This window comes from Mesoplodon bidens (assembly GCF_964165515.1).
Source record: "Mesoplodon bidens genome assembly, chromosome: 9".
In the NCBI taxonomy this organism is placed as follows: domain Eukaryota; kingdom Metazoa; phylum Chordata; class Mammalia; order Artiodactyla; family Ziphiidae; genus Mesoplodon; species Mesoplodon bidens.
In genome coordinates this window covers 103,686,474-103,706,241 of record NC_138166.1, presented here as the reverse complement: position 1 = coordinate 103,706,241, position 19,768 = coordinate 103,686,474, and the positions used below count along the sequence as shown (strand labels likewise).

Here is a 19,768-nt window from a genome sequence, read left to right as displayed (position 1 = left end):
AAATAAACTCAAAATGGCTTAAAGATTTAAACATAATACACAACAGCATAAAACTCCTAGAAGACAGCATAGGCAAAACATTCTCTGACATAAATCTTATCATTGTTTTCTTAGGTCAGACTCCCAAAGAAATAGAAAGGAAAGCAAAAATAAACAAATGAGACCTAATCAAACTTAAAGCTTTTGCACAGCAGAGGAAACTATTAACAAAACGAAAAGACAAACTATGGACTGGTAGAAAATATTTGCAAATGACGCGACTGACAAGGGCTTAATTTGCAAAACATATGAACAGCGCATACAACTCAATAACAACAATGACAAAAAACCGAATTGAAAAATGGGCAGAAGATCTAAGTAGACATTTCTGCGAAGAAGACATACAGATGGCCAATAGGCACGTGAAAAGATGCTCAACATTGCTAATAATCAGAGAAATGCAAATCAAAACTACAGTGAGGTACCACCTCACACCAGTCAGAATGGCCATCAGAGTCGGCGACTCCTGAGAGTCGCTTATCCCCATTCTGCTCAGGAGGAAGCAGGGCAGTCGATACCCCTTTGTCAGCTCACAGTGTTTGAGGAGGAAACGCACAGCGTGTGCGGAATTTCCCTAAAGAGCATGAACGGTTCTATGAAGTCTTGGAATAACATGGGGTTCATTAATGATAAGGTCCCTTCAAGTTTCTGGCATCTAGCAATTGCTGAAACATTAGCTAGACTGAAAAACTGCCAACATTTCAACAGAATAAAAAAACAGAATGAGCAGACTGGAGTGTTAGAACTCGGGGACTCTGGAAGTTACCGTTTCACTATGAACTCTCATGAATCCACAGGGTCCCAAACACTCTTGCTCTCACTAGCAAGTATTATCACAGATATGGGGAGAAAGTCACATTTTCCTATTCCTATACTTAAGACATTTGTTTCTACTATTTCTTAAAGGCTTTCATAAACAAGTTATATTTTTCCATTCAAGCATCTTTTCCAAGAAGAGATCGGATATGCAGTAGAAATGGTAGACAGTTGGGAGATTTGCCATGAATGGTTTAGGCAGTAAAAAGTCATACTATTTAAGTGTAGACCGTACACATCTGGATGGGAGGCTACGAGTCTTACTTATTAAGGAACTTTTAATATTTCTTACATCTAAGCTTACAGAAAGCTGAGATAAGGACGCCTACCTTTCATACAATGAGAGCAGGGCTCTGTTACATAATACACTCTGTCCATGGTCTTCAAGAAAATCCAGATCTGAATTTTAGGACAAAGTGTGCAGGTTCAGTTAAAAAATGCATATTATATATATGTATATATTTTGAATACAACCATATAAACCATAGAAAGAAAACTCAGCAAATCTTTTCAGCTTGTGTGGCAAATGGGGTTTTCCCAACATGGCCACAACAGTATTTCTGGTCCCAAATGCTTTTTCAAAACCTTGGCGCTTTCCATCCAAAGATGGAGTTTATATCCTTGAAACTGGGCAGTGCTTTTGACTGCATCAGAGTCGAATGCAGCAGAAATGAGACTCCTGGGGCTTAGTCACAGGGCAGTACTGCATGCCCCAGGTTCTCTTTCTTGGGAAATTCACCTGTGGAACCAGCCACCACATTGCAAGGGGGCCCAGGCAACATGGAGAGACCACATCGAGGTGTTTTAGGTGACAGACCCAGCCGAGGTCTCAGCTGACAGCCATCACCACCAGGCACGGGACGGGGGGAGCCTCCTGAGGAGCCACCCCAGCTGACACCGCAGCGCAAAGCATAGATGTGTTGGTCGCCCCAGCCCCGTGCAAACAGCAGACTTGTGAGCCCAGTAAATGTCAGATTTAAACCCCCAAGTTTTGGGGTAGTTCAATATTCAGTCATAGTAACTGGAACTTCCAACATGAGTACACGGAAAATAAGAACAACGTATTGCATGGGGGGCAGTTAAGATGGTTGGGACAAAGGGATCTTCATGGTGTCATTTGAAAGGTACAGACCTTGAACTTGCATCTACGAAAGGAAAGCCTCCCTCCCCACTGGCCCAGCTGACCCTTCTAAATGGGCAGAGACAGTTAGGAAAGGAGAGAAACCCCCAAAGGCTAAGTATTTCTCCCCACACAGATGAACCACAGTGCCCTGCGCAAGACAGGGTGTGGGCCGTCAGGAGCCGGTCGCTGGAGGCGTCCGCCAACCGCTCTGGAATGCCACCTCTTTCTTGCCCCTGTATCCGCTCTCTTCCCCTCTCCTCCCCGTCCCCCCCTCTCTCTGAACGCCTCCTTTTACTCTTTCCTACCTTATCTACCTATGTGTTAGACGTTGGTATTTGAGTTGTCAAATATTTGGGAGAAGTCATTGGAATCATTTGTAATGAGGATGATGAAACTTACTTCCTGGGTGGTGCTGAGGATAAGTTCATTTTTTAACGTAAGGCACTGTCGGCATTCTGTTCAGCAGGCTAAAGGCTGGCGTGTGGCTGTGAGTACAGGTGAGCTGGTTAGTGCTTCTGCAGCTGGTCCAGAGGCCCCTGCATCGTGATTACTGAGGAAGCTGCTTAAAGAGGCAGATTCCTGGTCTCCACCCCGGTGTGCTGTGCAGAGTGGGTTGTCACCTTTCCCCTTTTTTTGTCCTCAAAAACATCCTTCCTGGGTCCTCAACAGCTGGCCCTGGCCACGGGCACGAAGGCATGCTCTTCTCCTCTTGGTCCCTTCCTGCTGGCTGAGAGTCCTACGTGATCGCTAGGCCAGGAGCAGCCACCAAGAGACGCGACGTGGAAGCCATCAGGCTGGGGCGGCAACATGGTGGCCGGGGTCCCTGGGCACCAGCCGGGCACCCATCTCTGCACTTTCACATGTAAGAGAACAAGTTCTACTTTGTAAAAGCCTTTGTTATTTTGGGTTTTCTGCCCACCCCCCACCAGCCCCACCAAATCTGACCGAATCATACCTAATATACCTCATTCTGGAGAGATCCTAGAAATATGCATTCTTATCAGCTCTCTGGATGTTTTCAAAATAAACCAAAGCTTGAGAACTGGCCCAGCTAAGTACCCCTGCATCTCACTGATGGCAGTGAATCACACACTGATGGCGTGCGCTGGCCCTGGCTCTCGGAATGAACACCTGGGAAGGCTGGGTGGCCACGGCACCTCTGTGTAGTCCTGAGGACCTGACCACACACATGTTCTACATGCGTGTAGGGGCAGGGCTCCCGGGCTCTGTACGCATGGCCCCGATGAACGCTCCTCCTGACCGAGAGCTGGGTCTGTTATCTGAAGACACCGATGAGGCCCGTTGCAGAATTATTTTAAACCAATTGAACCGTGTATATTGGTAATAATAATAATAATAATAATAATGATAATAAAGCACAACCCAGAGAAGCCAGACAACATTAAATCTCCAACAGGTCAGGTAGGGGACGAAAAGCAACAAATTAGAAAGCAGAATGGTACCGAACACATAGAGGAAAAATTATCTTTGGAGTAGGAACGATTCAGATTCTACAGCTAATTAGCAAAGCAGGGCCCAGGTGAAGATAACGAGTTCCAGTTCCTTTGCGTCTCTCCTCAGCATCCCCACGCTCCACTGAAGTAGCAGCCCACGTGTCTGAAGCCTGCAGAGAAACTTCTGTTCTGTGAGATTTCACTGCTGCTTCCAGGACTCCACCTTCTCCTCCGCTGATCACAGACTCACCCCTCCATCTGGTCTGTCATCCCTTTCAAGTTCAAAGGCTTAACACAGACCTTTTATCTAATTGGGGCTTCTTTTGAGAACCAGGCCTGAAACAACCTTGTTATTCCAAGGTGTGTTTTGCGGGAGGAGGTTCCAACTCTCAGGCACTTGTCCAGCCCACTGAGGCTTCGGGCCATCACTCACCAGTGCCCTCGGGCTGCCCATCTGTAAACCGCGAAGGCCGAGCCCAGAGGTGTGCTGAGGGTGACTCCTGTGGCTGAGTTTGCAGAGAGAAGAGCCAGTTCTCTGAGAAGGGGATCCAGCAGCCTGCCCACAGTCAGGCCCACCTGGGCAGCACCTGACGCAGTTAGGACTGGGCGGTGCGGCCTGGATTTTTCCTACTCAAGTGGCCCTGGCTCCGGAGCTGTGCTCCATGGTTAGTAGCCAACAGGGCTCCAGGATGAGTTTAACCCATGAAAGGATGTGGTGAGACGTGATGCTGTATAGACGGGGAGTGAACTGGAAGAAGGCAGAGGAGATTCCCACGTGCAGTGGATACAGGGGCTTAAAACTATATTTATTTATTTATTTTAAATTTTTTATTGAAATATAGTTGATTTACAATGTTGTATTAGTTTCAGGTGTCCAGCAAAGTGATTCAGATATATGTACACATATATATATTCTTTTAGAGTCTTTTCCATTATAGGTTATTACAAGATATTGAGTATAGTTCCCTGTGCTATACAGTAGGTCTTTGTTGTTTATCTATTTTATAAATAGTAGTACACACTATTATACGTTAATCCCAAACTCCTAATTTATCCCTCCCGTTTTTTACCTTTCCCCTTTGGTAACCGTAAGTTTGTTTTCTATGTCTGTGAATCTATTTCTCTTTTGTAATAAGTTCATTTGTATCATTAAAAATTACATTTAGCTAACTCCTAAATGTGCTCCTAAATTGCCCAGCTGGGCCCCTAAATCTTCATGTCTTTTCTCTATTTTCTGTATCTCATCCTTCTTTTCCACTTTTCATATCTTTGTCTGTCTGTCTCTGTTGTATTTTCTGGAAAACGTCCTCACCTTTGTCTTTAATCTCTTCTATCGAGTTTCATTTCTATCATACTTTTCATTCCTAAGAGCTTTTTGTTCTCTGAAGTTAAAAGTAGTATGTATTGTTCTGTTTTGTCTCATGAGAGTAACATATTTTCTGAGGATATATTAAGAAGAGGTTTTGTCCTAACACTTGCTTCTCCTCTTATGATCCCTATTTTCTCCAAAATACCTGCTTCTGTTTGTCGGTTTGATTTCTATCTTTCAGGCGAGAAGGTTTCTTCAGTCCAATCACGTTCTTTCTCGTGGGGCCCACGTCTAGGAACCTGGGGCTGAGGAGCTGATGGGAAGCTCTGAGGAGAAGGGAAGGTTTGCCTGGGGCATTTGGCTCCTCTGGTCGGCATCCCCTGGACCTGGCTTGGTCAGTCTCTTCTGGGAAGGATCCCTCCGTCCCCACCCCAGTGGGTGACGCGTAGCTGCCTCGCGTCCGGGACAAAAGGAAAGAGAAGGAAGTCTCTCCACCCAGTGTGGGCAACCCTTCGTCCCTGTTTCAGACCTTAAACTGTCCCAGTGTTCTTTGTTGTTTTGTTTTTTTTGTTTTGTTTTTTTTGTTTGTTTGTTTGTTTGCTGTACACAGGCCTCTCACTGTTGTGGCCTCTCCCGTTGTGGAGCACAGGCTCCGGAAGCACAGGCTCAGTGGCCATGGCTCACGGGCCCAGCCGCTCCGCGGCATGTGGGATCCTCCCGGACCAGGGCACGAACCCGTGTCCCCTGCATCGGCAGGCGGACTCTCAACCACTGCGCTACCAGGGAAGCCCTGTCCCAGTGTTCTTCCATCGGGGGGCTGCCGCTCTATCCTGGCCAAGAAGTAAACCTCCGGTCTTCAGGGCAGTAGGCAAGGGAAAGCTGGGGTTCTGACGGCTTCTTAATTTTCAGATGATCTTTGTTTTTCTTCCACAGCCCATCCATCGACTTTCCAAAAGCAGCTGGAGGGGCCCATGCTGAAGCCTTCTCATCAGAGGTGATATTCCAAAGGGTTAAACCTCCAGAGTGGAGACCACAGCCAACCAGGAGAAGCACCCTGCGGTCTAAACTGAGCACTGCCTGTGCCTTGTGTGCTGAGGACCGCTCTGGGTGCGGGTGGAGAGGGGTTAGGGGAAACCAGGTCAGTTCTTGGTGTGGGACTCAGCTGTCTTATGTTTGGGCTGCATCATTTCCCACTCTCCCTTTGCTTTCCAACTTTCACAGTTTTGTTGTCTGTATTTCTGCTCTTTGCTCCTTGTGGGTTATGCATTAAATTTTATTTTCTGTTGTACCGGAGGGGCTTAAGAACACCTGAAAGTAGAGAAAGTTGCTCTGCCCTCTTGTCCTGGAGCTCCTCATTGATTCCTTTGAAGAAGGATGGAGGTGAACAGAAAGGTCAACATGCAGACAAGAGAAGCCCAGAGCGGCAGAAACAGGCAGCGCGCCCACCCTTGAGTCACCCCTGCAGCCGGGCCGCCTGGGGGCTGATGCTGGCTCTGCCACTGACTCGCTGTGCCAGTGGACCCTCTACGCCTGGGTTTTTAATATGCAAAAGGGCCAGTAAGAGCCTTGACGTCATAGGTATATTGTAAGCATTTGATGAGGGGTATATGGAAAGCCCTAAGAACAATATCTGACCTAGAAACTGCCGTATCTGTGCTATAGCCGGTTTGTTTCTTTTGGTTACGATTGTATAAAATTTCTGGGGTCGAGAAATAACTTTTTGAAAACATGGCTCTTTAAAGAGTTCAACCTGTTGGTAGAAAAAAGAGAAACAGCTTGAGAATGATCTGGGTGAGTCTTTACATCAAGCTTCCTAACCATCTCCCCTGTATACTCCATGGGCCACTTTTGTGGACCTGTAGGAAGCTGGCAGAACTCACAGGTTTCCAGAGCAGGTCCTGCTGATAAAACCTTCTGAAGATATATTCCTGCATCTCTGGCTGATTCCATCTAGTGAAGTAATCCTTGAAGTTGGATGGAAAGAAATTTTTTTGCCATTTCTTTATGAAAATATTTCACGTATCATGCAGCTTTTAGAGACGACTACATTGGTAGCAATGGCCTCTATTTTCAAAGGAATCTTTTTTCAGGTCTGGCTTCCCATGACAAATGTATGATTTAAAATGATTTTCATATATATGTGTTAGCATACAGTATTTGTTTTTTTCTTTCTGGCTTACTTCACTCTGTAGACACAGGGAGGGGAAAGGGTAAGCTGGGACGAAGTGAGAGAGTGGCATGGACATATACACACTACCAAATGTAAAATAGATAGCTAGTGGGAAGAAGCCACATAGCACAGGGAGATCAGCTCGGTGCTTGTGACCACCTAGAGGGGTGGGGTAGGGAGGGTGGGAGGGAGATGCAAGAGGGAGGAGATATGGGGATATATGTATACATATAGCTAATTCATTTTGTTATACAGCAGAAACTAACACACCATTGTAAAGCAATTATACTCCAATAAAGATGTTAAAAAAACAAAAAATAAAAAAATGATTTTCAGATTGACTTTAATTGGGGGAAAAAGAAAGCCGTGGACTTAAATTAGGAATTTTTTTTAAGAAGCATTCTCCCTCTCTCCTCCTCCTACACACACACACACACACACACACACACACACACACACACACACACACACACACACACACACACACGATTTTTCTCCGTAGACTGGGAGAACATTCTTTATCCAAGACTGAATTCTCTGCTTTGTGGCAAAAAGTGCTACTTAGTGTTTGGTATTAATTTGGTAACAAATCAGCAATAGACAATCTGACACAGCGAAAGTCAGGTTTTTTTGGTCCATGTCAAGATAATAAGGACACCCAGGAACTGAAAATGATATGATCACTTTCACAGAAGACCTTTCTCTCCATGGGTCTAAAAATCATGCCAAAAATAGCACTAGATACCAAAAGGACAAGTGGCCTGGCTTAATGCCCTGTTGTTGATAGAATGGGCATCTTGTTAACAAGAAGTTGAAAGCGGCAGAGGGCATCCCACCTCTGAAAATAAACACTTCCCATGACTGGAGTTGCGTTGTTTAGCATCTATGAAACACCGGGATCTGAAGGTGGAAGTCAAACATAAAGACCAACCACAACGCTACCATCATCGACAGCAGTGAGACCCGTGCTCAGTGGTTACCACTGCGTGGTAAGAACCAATTCTTCTGAAGGATGTATTTCTTTATATTTTTAACGGACTCTGATTAGATGACTTTTTACAGCCAAATTTTAGTCAAACTCATACGGATCTATATATAACCGAGAAAGGTAGTCTATTAATTTCTGATGAGAAATACAGCGGGCCAATTGACCAGGCTCACGTGAATGAAGCAATTAAGCTCAACTGTTATCCGAAGCTGCCCGGTTAGCTGGACAGAGTGAAGGGATGAGACCTGGCATTCAGACAGGGACACCGGCCTCTCCATGGGCAAGGACAGCTTTCCTCTGCAAGGGTGGGCACACTGCCTGTTTCGGCCGCTCTGGGTTTCTCTTGTCTGAGTACTGACCTTTCTGTTCACCTGCTCTTTCTTCAAAAGGGTTCAACCCAACCCTTCTATTTCAGATTTTTATCCCCTACAAAATAAGCATGCCCGAGTTCCCTCCCTGGATTGAGTTCTCAGCATCGCCACGTGGTCCAGCCACATAATTTCAGATAAATACCTGGGCTGTGCCCACAGGGACTAGGGCAATCAGTGCCATCGGATTTCCTTGACTTTCAAAAGACAAGTTTTCCCTCTTTTACTCAGGATTCCTGGGAAAGTGAGGGGGTGGGTGGGAACAGGGGATGGTCTTTTGAAAGCTCAGGTATTCTCAACACATGGAAGTAGGAATTTTAATGCAAAACCAAAACAATATTGTTAGTTCTTTCCAAAGTCACATAAGACTCTGACAGCCCTTTAGAGCATCTGGAGCAGTTGCCTTTAGCTCCAGGAACAAGGAGACCAAGGGAAGTGCCTGATGTTACACAGTAGAACTCAGCTCCGTGATCTTCAGCCCAGGTTCAAAAGGTCACCTCCACCGAGGTGCACACTCACCGCTTCCTCATGGGACAGAGACTCTCAGGGATGACTTTCTTTTGGGAAAAGCACCCCTTCACTGCTTCCAAACCCCAGAGCCTCTCCTCTAGGAGGTAATGCTGTCTTGGTAGCCGGCACATGGGACAGTGCACAGCAGACTGGAGGGGGCTAGCCTGGAGCCGTGGTCTCTGGCGGGTGGTCCGGGATCACCAGGGACACACAGGGCCCTCGGGGTATCCTCGCATCCGGCCTCTTAGCATGTTTATATGTGATGATGTATAATTTTCTTTTGATAGGGGTCACTTATTTGCTTCAGATACCTTTTGTGTGTCAAATCAAAACAGCACCGATGTTAACTGTTACTCTCTGAGGTCAAACAGAACGTAAACTGCAGCTCGAGGCCATGCAGACACACACTGAGTAGAGGCACCCATCCAAGTCACCTCCGCTGGTCAAACGATGCTGGTTACTGGGTCATCCCCAGACCTCAGAGCTAGTGAATAGCATCCCTACTGTGTGTTTCAAAGGGCCCTCAACACAAGGAGGAAGAGTTACCTCCATAAAACGAAAGGTGTGGTGCTCAGTTGGCCCAGTGTCTCTCGTCAGACTGGAATGCAGAGCGAAGTGATGTCGTCACAGAGAGGATGCTATGCTTGGAGCCGCAAGAGCCCCGCTGCAGTCCTGGCCAACAACCAGCTGTGTGACCTTGAGCAGGTTACTCCAACTTCAAGTCTCGGCTTTCTCATCTCTGAAGTGGGGCTAAAACCTACACCCCACCATTGTTACAAGTACAAGATAAACTGCCATGTGTTAAGGTCTCTGAATCAGATGCATGGTAAGTGCTCACGAAATGCCTACACATGCATTCGAAGGTCCATTCATTCATTCATAAATGAAATCAAGAGACTAAGGAGCAGAAAGGAATCTGGGCCTACGCTGGAGCTTACACGGTACGGCTTTTAAAGACACGCATAGAGGAATAAGGAAAGAACCTCATTTGAGGCACCAAGGTGACAAAGACGGAAAGTGGAATGAGGGTGGCTCCTGCCTGGAGTGACGGGTGAGTCTGGGCAGGGCAGTTTGGGTGAAATGGTTTCGAGCTGAGGGGATGGAGCCCGGGAGCTGGATGGTGTTCAGACGCCACAAGGTCAGCAGTAGTAGGGAACTGCAGGGAGAGAAGCAAAGGAAAGATCCCGAGGGCTGCCTGTGGCCTGCAAGTAAGGGAGACAGACCAGGGGCCGGCAAAGGATGGCAGCACCCTCCCTGGGGCCACGGTCACGGGCCTCAGCAGGACGTCTGCCCTTAGCTTCAGTCCTGGTTCAGGAATTTTAGTTCTGGCACCACTGATGCTTAAGTGTGAGGCTCACATCAGCCCTGATTCGAATTTTTTTCTCCTTACTTTCCACGTTGGGCCGCTTGTGCATGGCACCTGGGAGGAAGCCGTGTTTGTTAGCACTGCCCCAAAAGCCTGTCCAAGTGCTTGGAATGTCGATAGAAATGTACATCAGGGCCATGATGCAGTGAATCAAAGATGTGCAGAGAGATGGAAAAGCCTTGACCTTTAGTTCGTACTTGGGAACTGGTGTCCACATGTCTGAGTTCATGGACCAGGCTAACTCTCTACAGCAGTGGTCCACAACCTTTTTGGCACCAGGAACCAGTTTCATGGAAGACAATTTTTCCACTGACAGGGGGGCGGGGCGGGGGTGGATGGTTCTGGGATGATTCAAGCACATTACATTTACTGTGCACTTTATTTCTGTTATTATTACATTGTAATATGTAATGAAATAATTATACAACTCACCATAATGCTGACAGGAGGTGGAGCTCAGGTGATAAAGCGAGCGATGGGGAGTGGCTGCACGTACAGATGAAGCTCCGCTCGCTCACCCGCTGCTCCCCTCCTGCTGTGTGACCCGGTTCCTAACAGGCCATGGACTAGTGCCGGCCCGGGGGTTGGGGACCCCTGCTCTACAGGGTTCTTGGGCCCCAACCCTCCCCCTGCAGTGTGGGAACCTCCATAGGTCTTGCTGGATGGAGAGGACACAGAGCTATAGGGGAGGGTTGTTAGTTTCCAGTCTAGACAGGCATGAGCCTTACTGTTGTGTGACTTCTTAATCCAGGTGCCTCGGCCCCGGCACTGCATCGACCTGCCCCTGAGTGTCCCACTGGCGGCAGGCGGTGCTGGCCGAGCTGAGTCCTGGGAGCCGAAAGCTTCACCTGAACAAACAGCTGTATCATCTCTACCGAATGCTGTGCAATTCAGGCCTGGGAATCAGGCCTTCTCAGTGAGGAAATGCCACAGCGTATGTTCTTTCATCCATTGTGGGCAGCTTCAGAAATACTTATTAGTCCAATACACAGCCTGGAAGGGCTGTCCTTTGGAGGACCAGCACTGTGGCCTGCCTCCTTCCCTGCTGTAGTCAAGACACAACAACAGAGCAGACGGGAAAGTCGGACAAAGCCTGCCGTGCCCTTTGCTCGCCTAGACGGGAACCAAAGGTCAGAGGCAGGTGTCCGCCGCACAGATGCTGGAAGCTGGGTGCGGGGCCTCTGCTCTGCTTCCGCCTTGAAGCAGCCGGCAGACCCAGTTCAGCGCCAAAGCTGCTGGAACATGCACACTTTGGGACCTGGTCCTTCCGCCAATGAGAGGTGATTCTCAAAAAGAGACCCCTCCTCCTCCTAAATCAATCTGTCCAGGAAGTGAGTGATGCTTGGGGCCGGAGTCCTTAACCGCTCCTGAGGTTTGTGCCAGGGCCGCCCACGAACAGCCTCTTCAGGAAGTTTCCACCCTGCTCGCCACCTACTTCCCGAAGGACCTGTCATTTACAGAGCGCTGCAAAGAGAACGATCGTGGGGACCTGGCTGGAAGGCCCCCCTGAGTGCCCACGTCGGGGCAGGAGAGGCACAGGCTCTGCCCTGGGCAGGAACCCCAGCACGCAAATCAGCCGGCCTTGCGCAGGGACCAGGTGGAGGATGGGGACCAAAAATCCCAGCCTGATGGGGTAGGGAGTTTAAAAAAGGGGGTCTAAACAGCCACCTTGGATAGCAATTTGGCAGTTTATCAAATTATACATTTACTGTATGACCCAGCCATTCTACCTCTAGCTATTTACCCAAGAAAAATGAAAACGTGCCTATAAGAAATTCTGTACGCAAACATTCACAGCAGTTTCATTCATAACAGCCCCAAGCTGGAAACCACTCAAATGTTACATGGCAAACACATAAACAAATTAGTCTATCCACTCACTGGACCACTTCTCAGAAATAAAAAGAATGACCTGCACCGGCAGCAACGTGGGTGAACCTCAAAAGCAGTCACGCTAACGAAGCAGCCACTCACACAGGACTATGTAAATATGACTCCATATATAAGACATTCTGGAAAAGGCAAAACTACAAGGATGGACGCCAGGGGCAATCACAGTGGGTGGAGGATGGGCATAGTGGAATACTTTGGGGAGATGGAAATGTTCCCTATCTTGGTTGTGGAGGTGCTTCTATGATTGCACCCATTAGTCAGAACATAATGAAAATTTCTCATTTAAAAAGTGTGAGTTTTACTATAAGTGAGTTATGCTGCAATGAGGCTGTAGTTATACAGATGTGACCAGTGTATCCCTGTCTCTCTAGGGTCTGGATGACCACCCATCCTGCTGTCCTTGAGTGCTGCTCTTCTGGACAAGGCTGTCCTTGAGGTTTAATCTATGCGAATGTCACTGAAGTAAATAAGGCAGGGGGCTTTGTGTCCAGCCCCCATACAGACCGCCTGGATCAGAGAGAAGGTGATGTGAAGATAGAACAAAATAGACTAGACAGCAAGCGACACACGTGGCCTTTCCAGTCTCCGTCTGTGGCTAATATAGTCCTGGCTTGTGGCGGGGGTGTGTGCCCATCATTTTGCAGCAGGAGTGGATGCACAGCACAAGCTGCTGCAAGCATCTGGCAGGCTTGGCCTCCAGGGCAATCTGCCACATGCACCAGCCTTTTCTCTTTAGGAAAAGGTCTGTGAACAAGAACAGAGCTGACCTCAGGGATGCAGACAGAGTCTTCTCAGGTGACTGACACTCAGGCCCAGTTGAAAGGGTTCAACATAGTTGCCTCTAATTTTCTGTGACTTAGAAATGGCTCTGTGATTCTTCAAGAGAAGCTGGTGAGCAGCTGAGCTCCGAAATGCACGAATCGGAACAGGCGGCTTCCAGGCTGAGCCCACTAGGTGGCGCTCACGTCAAACTCCAGCCCAGACACAGAATGAGCCTGAGCATCACAGTCCCGTTCTGGGGATGAACTCAGACGACAAAAGCACAAGGCTGAATCTCATCTCCGCGGTGCAGACGTCAATGCTATTGAGCCTTTAATGCATATCATTGGATAAATCTCCAAGAACGCTGTTAACCTGCGACCTGCCACTATTTCTCTGTCGAGAGGACAAGGAAATTAGTGTTTCTGGGGAAATGTTTGTCATTTTTTTCCAGAAATAGAAGGGTTATTTCTCAGCTCTGGATAAAATCCTGGGGGTCACTTAGTGATGAGAGCAAGTGAAGAAGTGGGGTAGGACCAGGTGACCCCCGATATCCAAACTAGAAACACCTGAGTAACTTAAAAAAACTCTCGTGAGGTCCCACCCTCTGAGACTCTGGTCTAACTGATTTGGGGTGGGTCCCAGGCTTGCATCTTCTTATACTAGACAATATCATTTAATTAATTAACTAACTTCCCCAACTGTCAGCCAACATCTATGGACTCCCTCTTGCGCTGGGAACAATTCAAGGATACGAACATACAAGTTTAGGTTCCACGAGGTGCCTGACAAGATGACGCATCATGCGTATCTTCACCTCATTTCCAAACGGGTTTGTTTGCTTGAAAATCTTCAGATGTGGTGGGCAAGTTTTTGAGGACAGCAAATGATTCAGTGGAAAAGAACCCTTTGCATGTGGCTAATGGCTTTTCTGCTGGTAGCTCAGATCTACGGGTGCAGCCTCTCCTGTGGTTATTCTTGGGCAGCCCTGTTCTCATCCTGGGCAACGGCCACCAGGGCCACAGACACAGGCCAAGCCTCTCCCAGCAAAACCCCTCTTTCTGACACCTGACACCTTAGAATTCAGGAGAGAAATGTGTCGGGCAGTAAATGCATATTGAAAACATTTCTAAACATTCTGTTCAGAAACATTATATACCCACAACAAGGTTATACCCACAACAAGGTTACTAGCAATCTAATGCAAGGATACATTACAGTGTGAAATGAGAGGCAATCTTACTCCAGGGGTGCAGGAAGCTGCAGGGGGATTTTTAGAGGAGGGGTTTTGATGTCGGGGCTTGAAGGATCAGAAGGAGTTGGACACCGTGAGCTGGAAGTTTCTGGCGTGTGTGTGGAGGATGGGGTGAAGGACGGAGAGAGCAAAGGCGGGAGCACCTTCTGTGGGGGGCAGTGATGGCACACACCACCGATGCGGTCCTTGAGGCAAGCAGGTCCGGCCCCTGGAAGGCATCATGTGCATCTCCACTCCCCTCCACCGCCACCCCGACACGTCGATCACGGCATCCTTCCCCACAGAGCCCAGGCACAGCTCTAGACCACCTCTAAACGCAGAGCTCCAGGAAGCCATTAGACCTGATCAGAGCTGGCACTGAGGGTGAAATTTATTTCCTGTCTAAAGGCAGGGAAACTGCGGGGAGGGAGATTAATTAGACTTCGGTGTGTAACGGAAGGTCTTGGTTCCACCATGAAAAAAGCCCGTAGTGCTTTCTGCACTCCAAAATAGGCACTTAAATGCACCAAGTCGTTATCCTACAGTATTCATAACCTTTACATGAACCCTATCAGTCAGGCATTTTATTTCCATCATATGTGCGGAGTAATAGTGCTGAGAGAAGCAAAGAAACTTTTCCATGATTACACAGGTAGAAAGGCTGACTGGGAATTTATTCCCAGATAGATTCGACTTTAAAGTTCATGTTATTTTGATAGTGCTTGCTAACAGTTTGGATTTCAGGGGAGGAAGGGAGAGGAGGAGGGAGGCCTGGAGGGGAAGGGAGCAGGAGAGGGGGAAGCAGCTAAGACCAAGTCCTACAGGAGAGCTCGGAGCTGTCCACAGTTCTGAAATTATTGTGAATGCCGGTAACAGCAGGACTCTCCCTGCCCGATGCCATGATAGACACGTAAAATGCCATTCTAAGAACTCTCTTTCTCCTACATTTTGGCTTCACGTTGGCGCTTCCTCAAGGTATACAAGCAATCCTATTCATGCAACTTCCGGCAGCTCTGCAGAGCAAAGTGTGTCTGAGTGGAAGGGCCAGTGCAGGGTCCTGGGGAAGGAGATGTGGAGACACTGACACTGCTGGGATTCTCCCCGCTGCCCTCATGAACTCACTACTTTCAACATTCTCATGCATCAGGCTCAACTCACACAGGCACAGGCTGCCACAGATTTAACTAGAGGGACATGGAGTATAAACCCTTGGCATCTGTCTTCATTTTCCAAGTGAACACCAGACGCCCATAATCCCAGTCATGTGGTCTCTACACCGAGCCTTCACTGCTCCCCACCGGGTCTCCTAATTGGCTCCATGTTCCTGTTCATCCCTTTCCTTCTCTCTACACACACGCATAAAACGAATCTACGCCCACCACCTTCACCACATCTCTTCTGCTCGGTGTTCAGTGTGTTCTTATTCGAAAGACCCATCACACCAGGCTGGGGTTTAGGTCTTCCACATGCCAGGCTCACCCTAAACCCACCCAACCCTATCTCTCCCCATGCAGAGCCCCATGAGAACAGCCCTGCTCCGGCCTGGCCTGGAACCCCACTAACTCCAGGAAGATGCTGGCTCTTGGAAAAGCTCAAGCCTGTTGAATGATTTACCCGATCTGGAACATCTCCTCTCTGTCTCCATCTATTAGACCAAACCAAACCAAACCAAACCAAACTTACTCAATTATAAGGCTCCGCTCAAGCCAGACTTCCTTTCTGAGATCCTTTATGACATTTCTTCTTTTGTGTTCAGTGTCTAAAATACCCATTTGAGGCACTTAATTTTATATTGTTATATAAGTCTGTGTCTTTCCTCTTCAACAAGATTTTAAACTTCTTAAGGAGAGCAACTGTGCTTTTGTTGCTCAATACAGCATTTCAATAAATGTTTGTTGACTTATATTGTCTTTTCTGCTTCCACTGGAGGCAAAACAAGAAAGTCTTAAAAATTAATTGCAGTAAGTCAGATTGAGATGAGATAAAAAGAACTTACTGAGCATTGAGAACTGCAGATAGTTGAAGCTATAGACATCTCTTTTAAGAGAGAAATTAAAATCACATTGCAGGACTTCCCTGGTGGCACAGTGGTTAAGAATCTGCCTGCCAATGTAGGGGACATGGGTTTAAGCCCTGGTCCAGGAAGATCCCACATGCCGTGGAGCAACTAAGCCTATGCACCACAACTACTGAGCCCGCATGCCACAACTACTGATGTCTGCGCGCCTAGAGCCCGTGCTCTGCAACGAGAAGCCACCGCAATGAGAAGCCCGTGCACCACAACAAAGAGTAGGCCCCTCTTACTGCAACTACAGAAAGCCTGCATGCAGCAACAAAGACCCAACGCAGCCAATAAATAAATAAATTAATTAATTAATTTTTAAAAATCACATGGGCATTAAAATCACCTGAGTGTCACAGAACAAATCTTAGCTTTGAAAAATTATTAAAGGGAATTTTATTATTGTAGGGGTTAGATCATTCCTCTCCTTGTAACAGAAAGGATTTCAGCTAGCTAGAAAGTAAAGTCAAAAAAAATTTAATTACAAGACTATAAATATATATTGGGGATATATTACAATATGAAGAATAACATTCCCAGGCATTCACTAGAAGCAAAATTCTCTGCTGTGCACTTTGCATGTATCATTCCACTTAATTCTTATAATGTGCCTATGAGGTGAGCACTATTATTAACATCTTTTTAAAAATATGGAAACTAAGATCTGTAGAAGTACAGCAACTATCAAGGTCACACAGCCAAGAGTCAGCTGCAGACTGGGATTCACATTAAGGTCTATGGGACCACAGGGCTTCAGTTCTTAACTCCTGTGTCATGATATCAGGCAAGGTACTGGGCATTGTGCTATGTTGTCAACCTAGATTTCTATTTTCTAAATAAATGGAATGCTCTTCTGCATCCCAGCCTATAAAGTTAGAGAGTAACCTTGGGCAGAAGGAATCTATGTCTCAGTTTATTATTTTCACAGATGCAGAATGTGACTTCATAAGTCAACCAGAATTCCAAAGGAACACAATTCTGTACAATTTGTTTGGTACAGGTAAATAAGCAAGGTTAGGGCAACAATATCCACAGAAGATGGCCTGACATGTAAACAAAAATGCCTCTGAATACTTCTCAGTTTCTGTTCTATTATTGCTCTGTTTGCCAAACTCCAAAATGCCAATGCTACATAACTACGGGGAACACCAAATTTTTCCTAAAATTGATTTCTGTTATAGAAGGATTGATTTTCTCTAGCCCCTATGATTTTCAGAATGATCCTAAAAGATATAAGAAATTATAATTATACAGAAATATAATTTTTCTAAAACAAAGCACTCAAGCGAATGGGAAAACTAATCCAAAAAAGAGTCATGTCAGGAAAATGTCAAGAAACAGCCAAGTGTACCAAAAACTGCTATGAAAACACACAATGGACCCTTAACAGAGAACATTTAGCTGGTTATAATCTCTATTATGAAAGATTGCTTTATTTTGTTGACATTCTGATGTAAAGACTTAGTGAAACACTTTATGTTAAAAATAATAGCTCTGGGCTTCCCTGGTGGTGCAGTGGTTGAGAGTCCGCCTGCCGATGCAGGGGACACGGGTTCATGCCCTGGTCTGGGAGGATCCCATAAGCCGCAGGGCGGCTGGGCCTATGAGCCATGGCCGCTGGGCCTGCGCGTCGGGAGAGGCCACAACAGTGAGAGGCCCGCGTACCGCAATAAATGAATGAATGAATGAATAAATAAATAAATAAACGCAATAAATTAGCACCACTAAAAATCTGGTATTTACAGCTGTAATTTTACCCGAGGCGGTTGTTTTGATGGCACAGGATTGAGAGCGAGCCAGGCTATGCTGGATTCCAGCTCTCCTGGGCACCAGCTATGAGATGCCAGAGAGTTCTCACCGTGAAAGGCGGAGAAGAATGCTTTTTTGCAGGACTGATGTGCTAGGGTGGGCGCACTGAGACTCAGTCAATACATGACGGCAATTATTATCACTGTGATTATTTAAAAAATACCCAAAGCAGCTCACTCTTCGTTGGCATCCTCTATGGAGGGAACATCCTCCTCATCGTGAGCACTGAAACCAAGCCTTCAGCACACACCACCTTGTCCTTCGGTTTGTGGCTGGTTTGGCAGACTCTTGTGCCAGGTTCTCAGAACCTACTTCTCTTAAATTCTAACTGATGCAGTAAAATCTTTACACCATGTGTCAAGCACAAAATGCTTTTCAAGTTTTGAGTTTTACACATTTATATAAGATGAAATGAAATATCCATCATCTACAATAAATTCTACTGTCCCCAGAAGGGGTAGATAAATCTCAAGGCATAATTATACTCCTGCCTGCCGTGACCTTTAAAGATGCATATCTGCTTGAAAAATAATAGAATAATTCCTCCTTAGTGAAAAACATTTGAGTTTCTATTTGAACAATGCTTTTTTAAAAAAAAAACACCTATGGATACTTTGTTTTCACTACGGGGGTCATCTTCAGTTTCTCGGGGCTTGATTTTTCTAATAGTCTAACGGAAACAATTAATCACATTTGGCTGCATGTCTACATGTATCTTTCATTTATCAAATGAAATTATTTTCCCCATTTTTTTTTTCAAGGATATGCTCATATTCTACCTAAACCTAGTAGAAAACAGACAGCAGCAGTTGTGAAACATAGATGCTGTGATTAATGCTCTCCTATGGAACAATACTTTTTAGTAACTCCTGCTGTTTGTTTAAATTTGCTTAGGAAAATTAGGAGGCCTCCCCGTAAACAGTCACAGGAATTTACACAACATTGCCAGCAGCACAATCCAATTTCTTTGAACATTTCCTGAGCACTTCACCTTTTCGAAAAAAAAAGTGAGAGAAACCATACAGAGTATGAAGGAGAAGGAATAGGTGGGAACAAGAACACAGGCAGGGGTGAGGGCGGAGGGGTTGTAGGTGGGTGGGGGAGGGGAGGAGGAAGGAGGAAGGAGGACGACGAGGGGAGAGAAAGAAAGAATACAAATGGAAGCAGTAAAAGCCATCCCTGCCACACTCTCCTTGCTCTGCAACTGGTTTTCCCCGTGCCCACTCAACAAACGGCTTCACCAACTTCAATCATGTCTTCACACCTCCGGATGTCAAAGATGAGCTCCTGATAAAGCACCCCACGTTGTGTGTGGCTGTGTCTACCCAGAACTGAAAACTCAGCAAAATCACGCTTGCACTCATGTCTTTCCTCCCCACTCACACTTTTGGGTCCCAAATCTTGCGTTTTTGAAAAACAAGATGAGCTTAGGGGTGCTGCCCTCTCTATTACGTATATAAAACCAGGAACCATACTGGGAGTCCTAGGTCGAATCACCATGCCCTAGAGGGGCCACAGCTGATTACAAAGTGGGGCGGGGGAAGGGGGAATCTTTCTCTGCAAATCTGGGAACCAGAGCAGGAGGTGGTGGAGCTGTTCTAGGAAGGGGGGCTTCACAAATGGGCAAGAAACTGGACTCAAGTGACCCCCTCGGCCCTGGAGGCATCACGGGGGTCCCACAGCGTGGGGACACTTTGCTGTCAAGAAATAATGTGCCTCATTTCCTGCCCTAAGAATTAAGCAACTAGTCAGCTCTCTGCTTTGCGCTTTGTTTTGCAGATTTCACGTTAAAAGAAAATGAAAGAACAATCTTACCCATGAGGAATTTTGCTCAGGACATAATATCCAGTATAGGAGTGTTGATATAT

General features: G+C 46.6%; 1 protein-coding gene across 5 annotated transcripts in view; it reads right to left on the bottom strand.

The window, feature by feature from the left end:
• The window catches only part of DPP6 (dipeptidyl peptidase like 6), a gene marked incomplete at both ends in the record, with an annotated part of 1,069,187 nt that overhangs the window by 221,884 nt on the left and 827,535 nt on the right, over positions 1-19,768 (bottom strand). For 4 of the 5 annotated variants that reach the window (XM_081243456.1, XM_081243458.1, XM_081243455.1 and 1 more), the window contains one exon: positions 19,716-19,768. The exons of the other annotated variant lie outside the window; for it this stretch is intronic. In XM_081243456.1, coding sequence (XP_081099582.1) covers positions 19,716-19,768 — 53 coding nt within the window. The remainder of the gene's footprint in view (positions 1-19,715) is intronic. 5 annotated transcript variants of the gene reach the window in all.